General features: G+C 40.1%; 1 protein-coding gene across 7 annotated transcripts in view; it reads left to right on the forward strand.

Annotated features, from left to right (window-relative positions):
- pde4d (phosphodiesterase 4D, cAMP-specific) overlaps window positions 1-20374 on the forward strand; it is a 129767-nt gene that overhangs the window by 105571 nt on the left and 3822 nt on the right. For 5 of the 7 annotated variants that reach the window (XM_072387765.1, XM_072387769.1, XM_072387766.1 and 2 more), the window contains 13 exons: window positions 46-237; window positions 3251-3287; window positions 3383-3459; window positions 4156-4205; window positions 8243-8355; window positions 15686-15779; window positions 15887-16062; window positions 16656-16754; window positions 16867-17031; window positions 17185-17284; window positions 19268-19422; window positions 19547-19669; window positions 20151-20333. In XM_072387765.1, the coding sequence (XP_072243866.1) occupies window positions 46-237; window positions 3251-3287; window positions 3383-3459; window positions 4156-4205; window positions 8243-8355; window positions 15686-15779; window positions 15887-16062; window positions 16656-16754; window positions 16867-17031; window positions 17185-17284; window positions 19268-19422; window positions 19547-19669; window positions 20151-20333 (1564 nt within the window). Of the gene's footprint in view, window positions 1-45; window positions 238-3250; window positions 3288-3382; window positions 3464-4155; window positions 4206-8242; window positions 8356-13634; window positions 14448-15685; window positions 15780-15886; window positions 16063-16655; window positions 16755-16866; window positions 17032-17184; window positions 17285-19267; window positions 19423-19546; window positions 19670-20150; window positions 20334-20374 lie in introns of those variants that run through there. The other 2 variants (XM_072387770.1, XM_072387771.1) reach the window with 2 other exon arrangements.

The following is a 20374-nucleotide window of genomic DNA, read 5'->3' on the forward strand; positions in this document are numbered from 1 at the left end:
ATTCGATTCTGATCTTTCCCCCTTTTTTTCTCTCTCCATATGCAGTTTCGATGTGGACAATGGCACATCATCAGGTCGAAGCCCCCTGGACCCGATGGCCAGCCCAGGCTCAGGCCTCATCCTACAGGCCAATTTTGTCCACAGCCAACGAAGAGAGTCATTCCTCTACCGCTCTGACAGTGACTACGACCTCTCCCCCAAGTCTATGTCCCGAAACTCCTCCATTGCAAGTGACATGTGAGTGCCTGGTGACCATTGGTATTGCACCTGACACACTCATACAATGCACCAAAATGCCAACCTATTTTTGCTGAATACGGTCAGTTATGCTTTTTTCCTCTTGGCTGGATGTTTTCAGGCTCAGCTTTGGACTTCATGGGAAGTATGAATGACCAGCAGCTGATTGTGTTGAGTTGCATCTATTATTAGCTGTGTCCAGTAACATGAACAGGGTGGACTGTAACAAACTATTGTTTGTACATAAGTATTGTTCATGTGTACGTGGTATTTTGTCATTATGTTTTACATTTCATAAGGATAGAAGGAAGTATGTGTGTACATTTTTAATCAGTTCAATTATAAGCATATTATATCATTTGTCTTTCACAGTAGCAACTTCCCATCACCTTCAAGCTGCAGAAAAGTACATTCCAAACATGTTAAAAACTAACAAATGAATTACGTCTTGTAGGCCAAAGTATATGTTGAAAACACATCTGTCTTTTTCCACACTTGTTGCTACCTCTTTGTGCTACAGAAACTAAATATATGCTGAAAATAATTGCACTTAATAACACCCTTAAAATAAAGTCATTACTTCGAGTCAACAGGTTAAACATTAAATGAACGGACTCCAGTCAAACTGAAGTATCAGAGAAGGTTTTATTGACTAAAAAGAAAAAACAACTTACCCTAAAGATATATTTAGAACATACTTTCTGTGCCTCCAAAAGGCAGATAAATTAAAAGATAAATGGACGCTCAGATAAATAATTTTCTTACCCGTCATCTTTTTGCTAAGACTGAGCCTCATCTACCAACCTTCTCTCTTTTAGTTGTTATTTTGAAAAGTGCTAAGAAACATCTATCTCAGATTTTTTACTTATTCTCATACTGTAAGATTATTTGCCACCAGCATTATTATAACAATGAATGCTAAGGCTGCACGATATTAGGAAAACATGGCTAATATTGAATGTTGCGACGACAACATGATGCGTGATGTAGAAACAGTTGCTTCAATATATGGTGCTAATCTCAGCTGTAGAAGAAGGTCTGGATTTCACTCCTACACCTGGGCTTGCTGGTTAGGTGTAAAACATACGCAAAAGCAGAATTCCCTCTAAATGGAATGCAGCCCTCATTGATACACCTGTGCTTGTTCTGTTTGACGTCAAAATGTATTTGCGATATTGATACTGAGCATGTTGATATTGTGATAACAAAAAAACTTTTTAAGAACTTCGTTGCCCCAGCAAATACCTTAGCCTCTGAAATTCCGAGTTGCTCCTTATCAGCAGACGCAAAAACAGCGACAATCATTATAAAATGGCAAAATGAGATTGCAGGGCGTACCCCACCTCTCGCCCGATGACAGCTGGGATAGGCTCCAGCCCCCCCACGACCCGAAAGTTGGATTAAGCGGGTATAGAAAATGGATGGATGGATGGATGACGCATGCTCAGAGATTGCAGGGCCAAAAAAGATTAAATAATGTCTGATTATTATAAAATGCAAGAGACTGAGTATTCTACATGCTCTTTAGTGTTTTGGCAGGGCATATCTACATTCTTAAACAAATTATGCCACAGGAATGGATGCCTACAGTTACTCTCAAATATATACAAATGAGCCACATGTTTAGCAGATCCTGGTTCGAGGTGGATACTCACACAGCTCCTTTGTAAAACTTAAGCATATTTGCTTCCTGAGAAGTGATCGCCCACATTTGCTAAATGGTTCTACCAATCACAGAGGAGTTTTATTTTTATGAAGTATGACTGCTCAAAGATCAAAGCATCCATCAAGTATCCATCCACTCCTTCCCTTTCCAAAAGTGCTGTGTCGAAGCAGCACTGGGATTGGACACAAACCCAAACCAACAGTCTGTAAAATGTCAAAGGGAATTTTTTTACAAGCATCTTGGCACACAATTGTGTCTGCTGTATCTGTGCTCTTCTTTGTGTAAACTTTCCTCTTTTCTTAGAACAAATCACATAAGAAAGTGCTGGTGAACGGTCAGAAACTTTTTTGAAAGCTGACATTTAAAAGGAAATCTCCTTGTTGGAAAAAAGGCAGACGGAAAATGAGGCCCATTCTTTCCATTCCACTAAGAGAATATGTAGCAGATCTTCTGTGCTATGAATAACTTTTTGTTTCGCAATAGGAGCACATGACAGACTTTCATCTTATTCGACTTTAATGTCAGACGTGTCAGTTCACATGCTCAAAAGATTTGCGAATGACATATTGTAGTTGTGTTGTTGTACCAGTCAGCAACAGGCAAGATGTGCCTTGACACTAACACACAGCTGTCATCTGAACCTGTTGGGAGTATTAACATTGCTTGGAGATCATCATTTCTGACTCAGGTTAACTTTTCCCATTTGTTTTGGCTGGGTTGACTGATTATTGTCTTTCACCCCCTCAACAACTTCCCATCAGGTGGCTTTGAGCAAGGCCATTCAACTCCATCTCAATGAGTCATGTATGTGACGGCATAAAAAACAAAGATGGTCATTAAATTGATTGTCAATAGATATGAAGTATTTAGTCTGGCTAAAGGTTATGGCTCAGGGAAGGGGTAGCTGGTGGGAAGACACAATGAAAGAGTGATTGGTTGAGGGATGTTGACGCAGGTGTAGACGGCTTGCGTGTTTTGCTGGGCCCGTGCTGTGAGAATGTTTTGGTTCATGCTGGAGATGACACATGGCAAACTGCCTCACATGCATAGAGACATGTTCCTCAATAAATCCCTTAAGTTCCAATGCTGAAACCTGACACAGTTTTGACACTTTTTTATGTTGCGAAGTAGTGTCTCACATGGTATCTCGTGTTAAGAGTAGATGCATGTCACTAAAATGAAGTGCATCGGCCGTAATGAAATGAATCGGACGTGAAGGCCCTCACTCGTCCAACAACTCCGACCTTTGCTAAACAAATGCACTCTTCTGTTGTCTAATGTCAGCATGATATATGCAGACCTGCATCTAATATGTCTATATCTAATATATGTCATTGTTTCTTTCAGTCATGGTGACGATATGATTGTAACACCTTTTGCACAGGTAAGCAGCCCATGTTAAATGGTCTGAATGTTGTATATCGTCATAATGTGACAATTACTGCATAATTTAGTGCTAATCTGTCATGTCCTTCCCAGGTTCTTGCAAGCTTGAGAACTGTAAGAAACAACTTTGGTGCATTAACTAATCTACAGCAAGACAGAGCATCCAACAAGTAAGTTAGCAAAGTTGCCGTGTCCTGCTTTTCTTTTTCTTTTTTGAAAGGAACATTCTGTAGGATTTAGTAACATTTAATTTCAATATTGTAGCCAACTGATCATCTCCTGTTTCACTTATCTCGTCCAAACGTGTTGTAGAAAATGTTGTGGCTGCTAATCAGAATCAGAAGTCCCCCGCCCCTTACAGCCAGTGGTTAGTTTGTCCATTCTGGGCTCTTGTAGAAATATGGCATTGCAACATACCAGACTAACTGTCTGTAAATGAAAATGTTGTGTTCTAATGGAAACAGTGGTTATTATTTTCCTCTTGATTCTACACTAATTAAAACATATCTATGAACTGCATGTGTGTGTGTATGATCTTATTTCTGCTGGTAGATCCCCATGAATTTCACACACTGGAACTTTTCTGTAAATTTGTTTAACCAGTGAAGTGACTACAACCAGTCAACATACCCCCATGTTCTGACCGTGTGTGCCCTCTGCTGGTGTTATTTAGTATTGTAACATTTTCAGTCATTTGTTTGCTACTCCCTGCTAGGTGCCTTACATACAGTATGTTCTAAAAAAAAAACAAAAGGGAACTCTGCTATTTTAGTGCCATGAATTACAACAGATGTTGAGGTAAACAAGTGATTGTATTGATTTGGAGTGAAATGTCTCAGTGTGTGTGTCAATTTCCCCCATGACAGAAGATCACCAATGTGTAACCCACCACCCATCACCAAGACTACCTTCACAGGTATGTACACCAAGAATGGGCATGGTGGCTTGTATCTGCTCTATATGTGACTGTGTTTGTGTGTGTCAGTATGGGTGTGTGTGCGATTTGCTGTGCATGAACAAGAAGTGGATTTTTCCATCAGCAAAGTAGAAATTGTTATGTTCTTAGCATCAAAAGCACGATGTAAACATTTGATAAATGCTTCATAGTACAGTAATGATATCTATAAGCAGTTGCAAGTGTCTATTGATATATTTGTAGAAAAGCTTGTGGGAAGTTAGATGATATTTTTGCAATAATACAGAATATGTCAGCTTTCATGAAGCTTTTGTGTGATACCAGTATTCCCTAAACATATACTATATGTCTATATATACTTAAAACCACATATTGATGATTGAACACCTATTTAATGTGTACATACTGCCTGTAAATGACATATATACCTGGAAGTAAAGGGTTGCCACAGTAGATGTGGTTGTAGTAACAGCATATCTCAAGATTTAAACTTGAGGATAAATACATTAAACATACAAGATAATTATTTAGAATATTTTTGAACATAGTAAGTTGCTAACTCTGCAATAATTAAGAGCTTGCAAACGCAGACTTGGTATGGAATTAGCCAAAGAAAATGGAGATTATATCCAACAGTGTCCGAATCAAAATATGGCAACCATAGTTTGTAGAGGATTGATTTCTTGTAAAAGCAATGCTGCTTTAGAATATTCTGTCACTTTTGGAAAAGCTAAAAACAATTATAGACTTTGGTCTATAGAGAGTTGGTTCACAGGTGAAAAAAAAAGCATTGTTTGCTTTTTATTTGATGGTATGCATTTGCATTCATTCATCGGTTTTGGTTTATCGTGCATGGTTTTTACCATAAAGGACACATCACAGACCGTACTGGATGGCTAAAATAGATTTGGCCTTGACAGTCAGTAGAAGTATCAGTGGCTGTAACCTAGCCGTTGTTAACAGGAGCAACCATATAACCTCCAGGATTAATAAATAATTCAGCTGTGTGTGGTTTCGAGTAAGTATCATGACGTGGTTACACATAAAATCATAAAAACACACAAATTAATTGACACTTACAAAATTTAATAACAAACAAACGAAAAAAAGGTTTAAAAAGGAGACACCTTTCGCACTTGAGAAATATTGTTACAGACATTCCACTTAAGAGTCACCATCCTGGTTGACAAGCTGCTTATGTACAAGAGCCTGATGACATTGTGCTATATTTAGAACACAATCATACTGGTGCATAGTCATTACGACCCCTGCTATAAAGTGGTGACAGGTGTGAGTCATGGGCATCATTATATCAGAGTATTGACAGATACTTGTAATGCAAAGGCTTACTGAGTCTGAAAGACGTAATCCTGCAGAAAAAGATTAAGAAGAGTATTATTGAAATTAACTTAATAGATATATCAATGGCAAGATGCTCGTCAATAAAAGAGATATAAAGTCATTTAGGGTTCATCATCTTTTCTCTGTTTGTCTTCTTTAAATTTTTGCTCTTTTTTTTTCCTTTGGCAATGGATTTGTCTGTTTTCTGTCATCGACTTAATTTTGTAGAAAGGATTTTTTTGATGATTTCAAATCTAAAATAGCAACAAATGTCTCTAACCTTTTATCTACTGTACATAGGAATACATGCTTGTTAAAGCTGAAAAAGACATGCTTGATTATAAATGTTTAGGTCAGTCAATGCGTTTTATTCATTATTATTTTGTGTAGTCTCCGTATTAAACTTTATCAAAATAGCAAATGTCCTTTACTAAATATCAGACATTTGGTAAAAATTCTCCATGTTCTCCAGTCCATTATCTCCTCTTGTCTGTGTCTTTTCACCTTTTCTTCTCCTGCTCTTCATGTTCTCTCACCTTTTCCCGCTCACGGTCCAACTTCACCGCGAAGCTGTTCCGGTACATAGTTTGGCTGCAGCCCTGCGTCTGTGCAGCAGAGTGGCCTCTCCGAGCGCCGGTGTCTGATGTCGCACTAAGCATGAGAAGAATGTCATTGACGTCAGTGCAGTTGCTGTCAGAAAGAGTAGCACCACAGCCACCGACACCACATCAGGGAGAGAGACAGAGCAAGGGAGACTGAAAAAGAAATAAGAGAGACAATTTAGGCTAGAGGAAGGACGATCAGTGGAAGAAGCAAAAACTATGGGAGTAGAAGGGGATTGATGGAAGGAGGGAGAGGGACATTTGCCAGAGATAATGAAACAGGAGAGGGGGCACTTTGTTGTGAATGTAAGGTGACAAACCAGGTTTATGAATTATCAGCAGCGGCCATGATGGTACACAAAACAGAACAAAATAGTTAAACATAGTACATATAGTTTCACATTGTTTTAGTTCTTTGAAATATACAGGGATCAAAAAACATACATGACTGAGAGCTAAAGACTTTTTATTATTTACTCTCACAAAAAAAAGTCCCATATCAATAGACAAGTGAAATGCTGTATTTACTGCATTAAAACTAAAATTGGGCTGAGCAGGATTTTTCCAAAATTTTCAAGTCAGCATACAGGAAATTCCAGATAGTGTGTTTAGCTGATGCATGCAACTATGACATCAGGTGGTAAAATTAAGTCTGCTTTGTATTTTAATTTGCCACTGTTTTCTTTTGGTACCTGAATTCCTGCTAAAGTAAATCATATCCCCCATGAGATCACATGGCATTAAAAGACTGTGCTTTCCCAAATTAGTCAAGGCATCAATATTAATTGGCATCTGACAAGGTGACATTTTCTGTTAACACTGGCTGACTTTGGGAGAAGCGTGTTTTCAATTTCAAATGAAAAGGATACTCTCCCATGGGCTTGTGACGCCAAGGCTGTGCCACCCTTACCATATTATCGACTACCTCTGTGTTTTGGTGTTATTTGTATGCTAAGCACATATTACCATGCATGCATACACAGCAATGGGAGCCCCCAGCTGTAGCTCCTCTCTAATAATCCAGTCCATGTTTTGTCAGTCTCCCTTTCCCATCCACAGTGCAGTCCTCTCAGGCTTTAGGTACAGCTTGGGGAGAGCAGCACGTTTGGCTACCAGGGACGCCGAAGCAACAGCAGCCCACCCCCTATACACACAGCATCTATAGGATACCCTATCTGGCGCACACACAGCACTGGATTATATCCCTTACATCCTGGATACCATGGATGCTTTTGTTGGCAGAGGGGCTAAGAAGACAAAATCATGATGTGTTATGGTTAGCTTTTCGTCTGGTGTGAGTGTGCATGTGTACGCATGTGTGTGTCCATTTGTCTCCGAATGTGTATGTGAGAGATGTTGTTGTGTTTTTTGAACATGTCAAGATGCAGTGAACATTCCCATGGAGGGTCTGTGCTGGACAGCACTGTTGACTGGTTCTGAGCTGCTCACTGGATCCTCCACCATCCCTGTCTCCCCTCCATCCTTCCTCTGACAGACATGGGCCTACTAAGCAGACTTTTGTTCATCTTGCTACATGACTGGAATTATACTTCTTTTAGGAATGACAGAGTACACCCATACAGATCACTGACTGTGTTATATGTGCTGTGTATGGGGCGTCAGTGAGTAAGTGTGTCTGTGGGAAATTTCAGATTTTCTGCTGTTGCTCCGCTTGCTCTGTGGGTTTCCTCAGTTGAGGTCCTCTTGCTGTTAACAAACATCTGGACCTACAGAACTGACACAGGGTGACAGTTTGTCATCCATCTCCTACTACCATATTTCCAAGGATTGTATCCAGCATAATCTTAAAAGAAAGATTCCAGGATTTAAACTAAAGAACTACACTGAAGGTTGGAGGCAGAGTTGGTGATCTTTGCTCCACTTGACCTGTGGGTTGGCATAAAGGACAACAAGGCCCTACTCCCAGGCCCTCACAGCTGGCTCACCTGTTCAGTATGAAGAGTCACCCATGTGTTTACTCGGGGTATCCCAGCTTAGCTGTTTGTGGGGTGGGAAACCCCGGGCCTGGACCGTCCACTAGCCCTCTGAAGCGGGCCCTTACTGACCCCTTGCCCTCCTGTCTTGCTCCTGCAGAGGAGGCCTACCAGAAACTGGCCACTGAGACCCTGGAGGAGCTGGACTGGTGCCTGGACCAGCTGGAGACACTGCAGACGAGACACTCAGTCAGTGAAATGGCCTCTAACAAGGTGAGAATAACTACAGAATTGATACTGAAGCTCTTGTCTTTTAAAAGTTTTACTGATGGCAGCATCTGTTGACAGCTTCTTCCTTTTTTTTTTCCTTTTTTTTTTCTTTTCTCTAAATTTAAAGTGTCAAATTACGGGAATCTACTGTCTCGTTTATTCATTGAAATATGCAGAGGCTGCTCTCATGATTTGCCTTGTTGTTTTGTTATTGTTGTTGTTTTTTGCTCAAGTCGTGCAATTGAACTTTGGTTTGAGTCTGAAGTATAACTCCAGTCTCTATAGACTCCAGGGATACCCTTTTCTGATATTCTGTATTGTGGGTTGTACGCTGCTGAATGACCAAACATTACAGTGTGGTCATTTAGTGGCACTAAGACTGTGTTTCTCTCAGGATAATGCTGATGTTCAGAACAGAAAGCTCCAGTACATCATAGTCTGTTGATTCAATTGATTGTAATGTGTAGTATACTATTAACTGAACAGTACCTCCTGTGTTTGTAGCGTTCCTTGCAAGTTGCCAAGGGTTTATCAACCCATAGTACTTGGTCACAAGCTGCTACGTGCTATTCTTCAGCGCCTGTTTCGGCACTTAACACTTAAAACACTCATTCGGCTGTTGTTGTGTTATCTATCTGTGTTTGTGATAGCATCGTCATGCAGACAGGGAGTTTAGGTATGAACACGCTCAGTTGACTCCTGTGTGTGTGTGTGTGTGTGTGTGTGTGTGCGCACGCGAGTGTAAAGGGAGGCTGCTGTGCCACTCTGAATGCTGATCAGTTTTGGTCTCTGGTGATGTCACACACTGTGATGTCACAAGAAGAGGGATGAACCTGGAGGAGAGGCAGGGAGAACAGACAGACAAAGGACTTACACAAATGGACATGTTCACCTCTCATGTTAACACAGTCAAATGCACGACCTGTATATCTACCTCATTCAAACATGAAAAGCTAAAATAATAGAATGATAAATTGTAACACGCGCTGCCTCATCATTGCCCACCAGCACAGCTATCTCTGGTTGTCATGGCAACAGCCATTGGCCCAACCGCCCTGCTATCTCACTCCAGCAACACACATAGGTACACAAACATCACAGGTAATGCATTTGCCACATCTCCCACACTTAACCATTACTTTGTGTCTGTAGCCTGCAGACTTGTTTTTATCATTTATCAGCATAGCTCTTAATTCATCAATGAAGGAAAAAGTGAGATCAAAAATAGACAATAAAGCTGAGTTACCTTGGCGTTATCAAAATTAAATTACAGTGAAATAAACACCTCACATTCTCGCAGTACTAATGTTTGAGGCTTGCGCCCTTTAACTCTTGCAGTTTTTGTCTGCTACCTGTTTGCCCTAAATGACAGACTCACTATAGTTCTTGTTCTAGTTCCCTCAGACAGTGTTGCCACACCTACTCAACAGTTTCTCTGTCTGTGGATTATTTTTTTTTGTTTTGATCTGCCATGCATCTCTTTTGAGTCGAGAATTGCACTGTTGACTTATGTGAAGGTGCCACTTTGGGGTGCTCCTCTGGTTTTCCACCCTTTGTGTGGGTGTAAGTCTCCCTCTGGCTCTGCTTGAGGAACAGTTTGTGCTGGTCAGGGCAGATCAACATGCTGCCTGAGGGTGTGACCATTTGTAGAGGTTGCTCTGGAGAGCAAAGGAGAGAGAGGCAAGACGTTTTGAACCTCTTGTGGACAGAAAGGTGCTTTTTATGAAAGCAGGACTTTTGCCACTGCTCTGTGTTTTGGTTGTATGATCTGTTTATACTTGGCTCTAGTGTCATGCCAGTAAATAGTAAAATGTTACTCTCAATCAGATTGACACTGGCATTTTGGTAGGTGCAGTTTGGTGAGTATGAGTTGCAGATAGGATATTCCATTCATATTCCTTTTACATGTTACGGAGTACAATCTACCAAAACAGTTGCAATGTTTGCACCAATCCTAAATTTGAATTATTTCCATATCCCTCAAAACATGGAACATTAGCAGACTCTCGTTTCTGCCTCGTCCCAAAAGTGTGTCTCCTTTTTACCGCAGCCGTCCTGCTCTGCATTCAACTCAGCTGGAGCTGGTGTTTCCAGATCTCATGACAGAAACAGACGATCAGATCGTATGGCAGGAACAACAACCAAAAAAAAATCTAAAATTGGGATTAAAGTGAATACATGTACAGTGTTCACATTGTTCAGTTATTGCTTACTCCAAACATGACCTTATTCACAATAATGTAATCAGGAAATATTGTTTTTACATGGCAATTTCTTATTCAAAGCAAGGTCTTAATTAGGTTAACATTGGGATATTGCTGCTATGCAAACATGGCCGATGTCATACACACACGACATGGATTTTCAACACTGAAGTAATTGACTGGAACGCCTCACCTGGCTGCAACAAAGCTTTTGATTCTTTAAATCCCTTTAATTACCTTTGTGGTTTTTCAGAAGTCTCACAACACCAAATGATCTCACTTATATATCTTTGGGGTGTAGTTAAACTTTTTTCCAGCAGGGTTTTGCATCTCAGCATTTAGTCATGATGCACTGCTAGTTTTATCACCTTTTTCTTTCTCAAATAAATAATCTTTCTGAGCCACAGTTTTCCATATAATCTGTTGGACTTCTTGAAACAAGACACTCGCAGCTTTTTCTTATGCCCAGTTCTTTTCTATTTAGTTGTATGGAACTATGGTTTGAACTGACCTTTCCAACTGTTTGGACCATTTCAGCTGTCTTGAAACTGGGTTGTTCTGTCTCTGCTATCTTTTTTGTTTTAGCAATGAAAGTGATTACTCTTGAGCTGAAGTATTCACTGGTTTTGTCTTTGCATTTTTGTCATTATAGACAAATATAGTCCTAATATGTTACCCCTTGGCAGTACATATAGTTATTTATGGTCTTCCTGTTTATAGATTTCCTTTTCAACCTATTGCCAGGATGGCAAATAGACTGAGGATCTATATCTCACAGTAAGCTGTACTTTCATTGAAAACAAAGGCTGCAATGTTCTGTATTGTGAAGAGTGGGGGTGGCACCTGCTAGAATAAATGCTAAATGTGAAAAAAAAAAAAAAAACTAATTCAACAGAGATCTGGAGGTGTTGTGGGCTATATACGGCAGGGAGAGGATATTTTTGGTCACTCCACAGGGAACAAATTACACACATGTCACAGCTGAGCTAGGTGTGACACTTTCCAATTTTTACCCAATAGTTGTGTTCACACCTCTCGACTAAGCTCTTGACTATTTGTGTGACAGAGAGTGGGAGCTGTGTGGATAGGAGGGGTGTCTCTGGGCGTTGTATTTGTGTTTCTTCTCCAGCTGGGAGTAAATTGTGTGCGCATCTAAGTGTGTGGTGGGCCTGTGCTGGCCCGCTTGGCTCTGAGTCAATCAAAGCCACTGCATCTCAGTTAGCTGGTGGTCTCATCTGCTCCAGTGTAGCTGTAAATTACTCGCAGTGCCAGGCTGGGTGTGGAGGTGGAGTGTAAAGTAAGCAGAGACAGCTTTGGTCCCTTTTCAATCCTTGTAACCACTGGTCCGTCACAGAGAGTCAACACAAACATACGCACACAAAGGTAAACAGTTAAAAAGATTTCATTGACTGTAGAAATTGTCTGATCAAAATCCACAAATAAGCTCAACAAATAAACATAGTTTGGAATCAAATGTGTCTTTTTTTTTAATCATACATGTATTTTTAGGTTAAAATCTGTACCATCTTAGTACTGTGCTACCCCATTATCAGTTTAAGATAAGGAATTTCAAATTTTGGAGTCACTTTCAACATTCCCCGAGTTAGATTAACTTATCTAATGTAATTATCCACAGCATTTTTCTATGAAGCTGTAACATCAAAACTTTAATGGGGGCTTGATATTTAAGAAAACGTTTTGTTAAAGTACCAATTTTTTGTATTTTGTGTTTTGTACCAATGCCTGCAAATTACTGCGCTAAAATGTGGTCTGGAAAATACTCGTAACATTAAAACGTCTCAAGTTTCCTAAATTCGGACTTCAGTCAGTGAATATTTGATTTTTAAAAAAAGAAGATAAGTAAGCCAGATTATGATTATTCTGCTCTCTGAAATCAACTGTTTAAACTTTCCATCCGCTACTGTAACAGAAACAAGATTAAGTGTCCATCCAGTCTATCAATATTTAATCCAGATTAAATATCTTACTCTGTGATCTCAAGCAACAGAAGTGAATTGACCGTGTGCAAATATAATTGGCCCATGTTGGATCAGCTAAATATGGCAGAGTGGTTATATAGTGCATACCACAGTTTATAACTTGATGTTTATCCTCATCTAAAAAAAATGTAAGAAAATCTAATAGTCACTTAGCCTCAGACATCTCATATAGTTGATGGTTTACGCACCATTTAATTAGAATGAACTGCAAACAGCGCTTGCTCTATAGTCTTGGAGATTTTTAAGCTTTTGCCATCTCGTCTTCATTTATTAAGTGGAACTATAGCTCTTGCAAACAGAATTAATTACAAAGCATTCAATATACTCTTTTCTAATCCCTGTTGTCAGGTTTACAAAGACCACTTCTTTACTGCCTTTTACCTGCTAGTACAAGTTTCCTGCACTGGACAAGTCGGTTACTTTAAGGCTCTCATTGAACAATGATCCATACTCCATGGTCTCAAGCAGCAGAAGTTATCTGGACAATATTCAGCCAAATATGGTAGTGTAGTTATACAGCCCATACCACATTTTAAAACTTGATGTTTACACAGTTACACAAAAAATTGATCACAGATAACTAAAAGTGCTTGAGAATTTAAATATAACCAGGGAGTATTATTTGTGTACTTGCATTTTGTTTATCTATTTAGTTCGAGTTGCATGCTGTTGCTGCTGAAAAAAATTAAATCCAATCCCTCAATAAGGTTTCATCCTTTCCTTTCATTTAAAGCAGCATCCTCTTGAGCTCAGCGATAAACACAACGGGCTGTGTGGACAACAGCGCTTTCAGTTTCCGTCCTATTGAGCCCACTTCAGATAACTGTGACGCTCATTCTTTTTGTAAGATTGATGTGCTTTTTTTTTAATGTATTTACATCATCCGTGATGTTAGCGTGACTCATTTCCCATTGAAGCTGGGATGGAGGGTGACCTCAGTTTTTCAGTGTTGTATCATGTTGGATGAAGTAACCTGTGCTTTTACATCATGCTGTACAAAAGGTTGTGCGAGTCAGCATGTATACACATGCACACATACTATTACATGCATTATAAATGTAGTCTACCTTGTATGTGTATGTACTGCAAAAAAAAAAAAAAAAACACCCCACTGCTCTGCAGGAATTAAAGGAAAGGGAAGGGGTAGATTTTTCCACTGACTTTAGCAGCAACCAATCAAGCAGCAGGTAGTCTAAAGTCTGTTCCTGTTCCAACCAATTAGAGGTTATGATGAGCTCACACTTTTTTCATATCTGAGTCCTGATTGGCTGATGTTGTGTGACAGAGTGAGAGAGGCAGTCTGTGCTCTTCACATGGGTGCATGTGTCATCCACACAGAATCAGGCAGCCAGTCCTGTTTGGGAGCAGTTGACAAAAAAAATTCTTCTGTCCTGTTGCTTTGGCATACACCAAGCTTCCGTGCCATCATCAATTATTCAAAGCCTCAGCAGTGTGTCCTTATAGCTCAGTGGATGTGTGTGTGCGTGCGCACATATGTCAGTGCTGTTTGTTGTGTGGAGTCACAATATGCTCTCATTGGATATTTCGGAAGCCACTTTCCTGCTGCTTTTCTTCCAGATTGTGCTTTTCCACTTCTTCCTCTCTGACATCAGTACATGTCTGTGGATGTTCACAGGAACATGGAGCTTAATTTGTGGACTCTGTGCAGCTGATTTACAGTGATACAAGTACTGAGGGCTGCTCAGGTTGAGGTCTTTTACTGGAGAAAAGTGCGGACTGCTTTTGTTTCACTAGCTGTCTTGTGCTTTCATCTACATAGCACCACATGAGGCTATAAACCCATACCTCTTTGTTTCTGGATCTACTTTGTTGATTTGTCAAAATGCCTGAAGCAAATTACCTACTCTCTGTGTCCTGGGGATATATAAAGGTAAGATGTGTTCTCGTGTTGGTGTATTTTCATGTCCCTCACCTGTTATAATCAGACTTCTTAGAATGGCAGTGTTTTTTTGTAATTCAGGTTTGTCCTTGAGACGGATTTGGATGCAACGTTATATGAACACAAATTCGCTCCGTATCGCACCTCGCCAACATGTCGACCACAAAACCACACTTCATAGGTGTGACTGTTCTGAAACCATGATCCATTCTGATGTGTGTGCGATGGGAAGAGCTGATCATGTTTACACACTGCTCCAAAAGTTATAGACTTGACTGCATGTAATTCCGTAGAAAAACATGAATTACATTTTAAGTTAATTTTCATTCAAATTTGAGAGCATTTTCTGAACAAAAAAGCAATGTTTAAATCTCTCTTTTTTTAAGTCACGGTTTTAGGTTAGTTCTCCCGATGCTTTGACAAAATGAGGGATTGTCTTATACATATGTAACAAAAAACAGAAAGCATATTTTTTTTTAAATGTTGATCCTTGTGATAGAATGATATAGAGAAATAATTCGCAGACATATAGTACCTGTATGTATTTAGATCAAAGCCAGACTGATCTGACATTGCAGCACCCTTGCTTGACGTTTTATTTTGCAATCTCTTTTGCAATCTCTTTTGGGTTTGAAACCAATCTGCAAAATCCCTGATTTCAAGCATTCTCCTGAACATCACTTTGTTTTTTATATAAAAAAACTGGAGCTAAATTTAATCAGAAGTCTCTTCAGTTGGACACGGGTGAGGAGGGTTATGAGGAAAGTGTGAGATGACTGAGGAAAATTGGGAGACTAGTAGGACTGAAGAGAAAAATTAAAACAGGGACAATGGGTTACTAATCACATACACATGGACCAGTAGCCCTTTTTCTTCTGTGTATCTCGGTTTGAAGGTGGTCTACACAAAACGAGGGAGCTCTCTGGGGAGCAACTTTTGTGATGTAACTGGAAAATTTTAAATCTAAACAGCTGCACAAAAAGGAGGATTTATGCTGATAAAATGATCAGATTTCTTTACTGACTATTCAAAAAATATTACTATTATAAAAAAGATTTTACAGGACTGTGATCACGGTGCATCCTCCTCTGACATACAATGAGAGCTTTAGTCAAACTGACTATCATTAGTTCTGCTCTTGAACTGTTTTTTTCCAGCTGTAGAAAAGTATGACTCCTCTTTCCTGTAATACAAACAGTCAAACATCTATGTATGTGTCCTTCTTTCAGTTTAAGAGGATGTTGAATCGGGAGCTGACTCACCTATCAGAGATGAGCCGCTCTGGGAATCAGGTGTCTGAGTTCATCTCCAGCACCTTCCTGGGTGAGTAACGACACAGGAATTACTGTGAATACATTTTCAAAAAGAAGAAGAAAAGCAGGAAAGAACTACATCCTTGTACTAACAATCCATCTGTTTTCATGTTCTAGATAAGCAACATGAAGTAGAGATGCCATCACCACAAACGCAGAAGGAAAAGGAAAAGAAGAACAAGCCTATGTCCCAGATCAGCGGGGTGAAAAAGCTGCAACACTCCTCCAGCCTCACAAACTCAAATATCCCTCGCTTCGGGGTCAAGACCGAGACCGAAGATGAACTGGCTAAGGTGTGTATTTGTGTCCTGTGTAAAAACTGTAGTACGGCGGGGTTGAGAGCAAAGAAAATTTAACCTAAACACGACTCACATCTGCAGATTGCTTACAATGTTCTTTAAATGCGTTAATTATCTGTGTTGACTCCTAAATTCAGCCACATAGCCATCTGACGTGACCTATTTCTGCATTTTCTTTTAGCCTTTTTTAGACACATTTGGCCCACAAAACACTTGCTAGTGCTGTAGCTGAGCCATAAGTGCCAGATGTAGTCCAGATTATGCCAAAATATGTCTGCTATTGGGACAAATCAGACATATGGTCAGTAATGCAATTTCAATAGCTGGCATTTGTATTGCCACTTGAAAAGTTGAGCTATTCTTAACTTTCTACTACAAGCTAGACTGACAAGCTCGAAGGAACAGACCCATAATTCAATTCAGCAGCGTATTCCTTCTTTAAAAGTGAATGAGAATTGAGAGTATTGATGCAGAAGGTACACAGTCACACAGATAAGGTGCAAACCATTTGTACTTTGATGATGCTTAGGTAGCAAATAAGAAAAAAGTATGTTTTGTCTCTAACCGTGTCTCTAATTCTCTTTTAGGAGCTGGAGCATGTGAATAAATGGGGCCTCAATGTTTTTAAAATCTCAGAATTCTCTGGAAATCGGCCACTGACAGTCATGATGTACACAATATTTCAGGTTAGGACTCACATCTTTTAATTCTCAAGTGTAATGCCTGCAAATTACATGCTTGTTGAAACTTGAAATCAACTTGACAGTAAAAGTTATTTTTATAATGTCTGATTTTTAGGAGAGGGACTTGTTAAAAACGTTTAAAATTCCACTCGACACCTTTATAACATACCTGATGACCTTAGAAGACCATTACCATGGCGATGTGGCCTACCATAACAACATCCATGCTGCTGACGTCACCCAGTCAACTCACGTGCTGCTATCCACCCCTGCCCTAGAGGTTAGGCTCATGTGCACACGTGTATACATGGAGCAAAAGCACACATGCTTAGACTTCTGCTCACAAACATGCAGACATCCACAACAACATCAATCTAACCCTTGATCAATGTCCTGACTCCTCCCTTATGTGCTACATTCTGTCTTCTTCCAGGCTGTGTTTACAGACCTTGAGATCTTAGCTGCCATCTTTGCCAGTGCAATTCATGATGTGGACCATCCTGGAGTGTCAAACCAGTTCCTCATAAATACCAGTGAGTCTAAATACAGCTTTCTCTCTGCATCTCTGTCAGTGGCTCAGCACCTTCAGTTTCACAAACACAAACATACATTCACAGATCAAGGTGTGAACACTGTACCCACTGCCTCGTCAACACACACACTGATATATCTTGTGTTAATTACATTTTGTATATAAACCTAAACTTGAGCCATGTTTAGTGCACATACACTGATGAGCCATGATATTATGACGACCTGCCTCATTTTGAGGAGGTTGCCCTTTTTTTCACATCTACGTAGAGTAGAACATCTACGTGAACATCTGAAGGTAAATGGTAAATGGTACCGTATTTATATGGTGCTTTTCTAGTCTCGCTGATCACTAGTGTTTTTAATATTTCGAGCGACTTTCAACCATTCATACTTACACAGCAGTCTTTACAGTGCTTTTTCTCTATCATACACACACTCATACATCACTGAACACATTGGAGGAAAAGTGGGGTTCAGTGTCTTGCTTAACATGAAGATTGGGGAAACGGGGGATCAAACCACCGATCTTCCAATAGGCAGATGATCGCTCTTCCTACTACCACTGCCCCTCAGTGGTGCTACGCTTCAGAGTGTCCAGGATGTCTGCAGTAGATCATTTTGACCCTGTGGGTTGTGCAATAGGCTCTTTCAGGATTGAGCTTATATGAGAGTGGTATCTGTAACCTTAGACTCCGTCGTATCCTTAAGCCCTTCCTAGGCAGCTTTTGTATGGCTCAATGCTGTGCTAACATCAGTGTGAATACCATAATGCTGTATTTCCTGCAGAAAATTTCAGTTTAACAAGATAGGCATGTTTACTCACTTTACCTGCCAGTGGTTTTATTGTTGTGGCTCATCACTTTATACAACAAATACTCACATGGATTATGTGCAGGCAGTCGTGTATTTTGTCAAGTGTTCTTTTCAGTCACGTGTGATACCTCTGACATGTGATTCAAAGGAGTTTACAGAGGTGATCAATACTGTGTTGGTGTTACTCATTCCCTGTAACAAGACGTCATCCGGGTTTCACAGGAAAACATCCTCTTAAAGACATATACCTAGGGAGCCACACTGCATAGCTGCATGTTTGACATCATTCATGGTAGAAATGCGTCTGGTTGGGCCATATCAAGTACATTCAGTGATAAATAACATTTTCTAATTATTCTCAAGTGATGACCAATTACGCAGACATCTGCTGATACCTTACTGACACCAGAGAGGGTAGGGACTGTTTCTGCCTGCAGGTGCCGTTGGAGAAATTCAGTCAGTCACAGAAGAGATAGACAGCAAAACTTCCATCGATGCTGTTGCAGATGAATGTCTATTTAGATTCTAAGTTTTAGTATTGATTAGTATCTTCACTATCAATTTTTTTGGCTTCCACGGTTCATGGTGTTGAGTTTGTAAAAAGTGTCCTGAAGCAAGAAAACTAAGCCCCTGTTATTGCTCTTTAACTGATTGATCTTGTTCTAGCTTGAGGGGCCACACATCACCTTAATTTGGCTATTTTAAGCTATACTCAGAGTTTGTGTCTACTGGCTGTTGCTTTAAACCGGCTTTATCCAGGCTGTCGCAATTGTGAATGTTGAATAAAAGTGTAACTAATCGGAACAGAAAAGACGCTATGCTGTCTCATACACTTCACACACAAACTGTGCACTGCTTTCCAAAAGACCAAATGGGGAATCCCTGCTGTAAAGGCAGCATGAGTCATCCTGCTTAGGTGCCACCCAACTGTTCTTCTGTCAGCCAAGGAGCAACAAACTGGGATAGCACCCAGAACTATTGCTATCTTAATGAAAAGTCTGATGAACCAGTAGGAAGTAGGAAACCTCTCTGCGGAAAACATGCTTGTGCTTTTCTTACAGAGCAAAAGGTGTTAAATATTTGACCTGTTTCAACTTTCAAGTGGAAGAGTTTGTGACAGTATACATTTGACCTTTGAACTAAAGTGATCATCTTTAACCTTCCTTCAGATTCAGAGCTAGCCTTGATGTACAATGACTCATCGGTGTTGGAGAACCATCATCTAGCAGTTGGCTTCAAGCTCCTACAAGAAGAGAACTGTGACATCTTCCAAAACTTGACCAAAAAACAAAGACAATCACTACGAAAGATGGTCATTGACATTGTAAGTCAGAGTTCCCTCTTTTTGCAGAGTTTTAAAGGAAACCTTGTGTTTTCATTTCACTCTACACAGATAGATTAAATCACCGTTTTCTCTACTTAACTGCTTATTTCTGGGTCTTTCCAAGGTGCTTGCAACAGACATGTCGAAACACATGAATCTTTTGGCTGATCTGAAAACAATGGTAGAAACCAAGAAGGTGACCAGCTCTGGTGTGCTGCTGCTGGATAACTACTCTGACAGGATACAGGTAAGCTTCAAGCTGTGTAACCCCTCAATTCCGCTGGGTTCAGCGGGGCCACATCGTGGCTGATTGCAGCCACTCAAGAAAATGCCTCCAACAGACTCTCTCTGCTCCACTAAAAATTTATGCTGATTGAGTCCGTTTTTGACAGAAATCATACCAGGCAGCACAGAGCATCAGTTCTTAAAATAAAACAGCCTGTGCTTGGTTCTGATTTTCTGTCACATACATCAACGTTACTCGAGGCACTTTGTGGGACATTTGTAAAGAACCATAGATAATTTTTTTAGCTGTGATGTTAGCTATGAAGCCATGTGGTGGACGAACCAAAACTGCATGGCTGATGACTTTTTATAGAGCTGTACAAAAACAATATCTGTTCTGTGATTTCTTTGTAGTAACACCATTCACTGATTCCCTCAGCATGTTCTTGTGCAATACACTGCACAAATACTATGTTTTAGACCTTGTTTCTTGTTATATTTAGGTTCTCCAGAACATGGTTCACTGTGCAGACTTAAGTAACCCCACCAAGCCTCTTCAGCTGTACCGTCAGTGGACGGACCGTATCATGGAGGAGTTTTTCAGCCAAGGAGACAGAGAGAGGGAGCGGGGTATGGAGATCAGTCCCATGTGTGACAAACACAATGCCTCAGTAGAGAAGAGTCAGGTATAGTACACAAAAAGATCAACGTAATCTTCATATACAAG

The sequence above is a fragment of the Leuresthes tenuis genome, unplaced genomic scaffold, assembly GCF_036924035.1.
Source record: "Leuresthes tenuis unplaced genomic scaffold, fLeuTen1.0.hap1 SCAF_6, whole genome shotgun sequence".
NCBI lineage: Eukaryota > Metazoa > Chordata > Actinopteri > Atheriniformes > Atherinopsidae > Leuresthes > Leuresthes tenuis.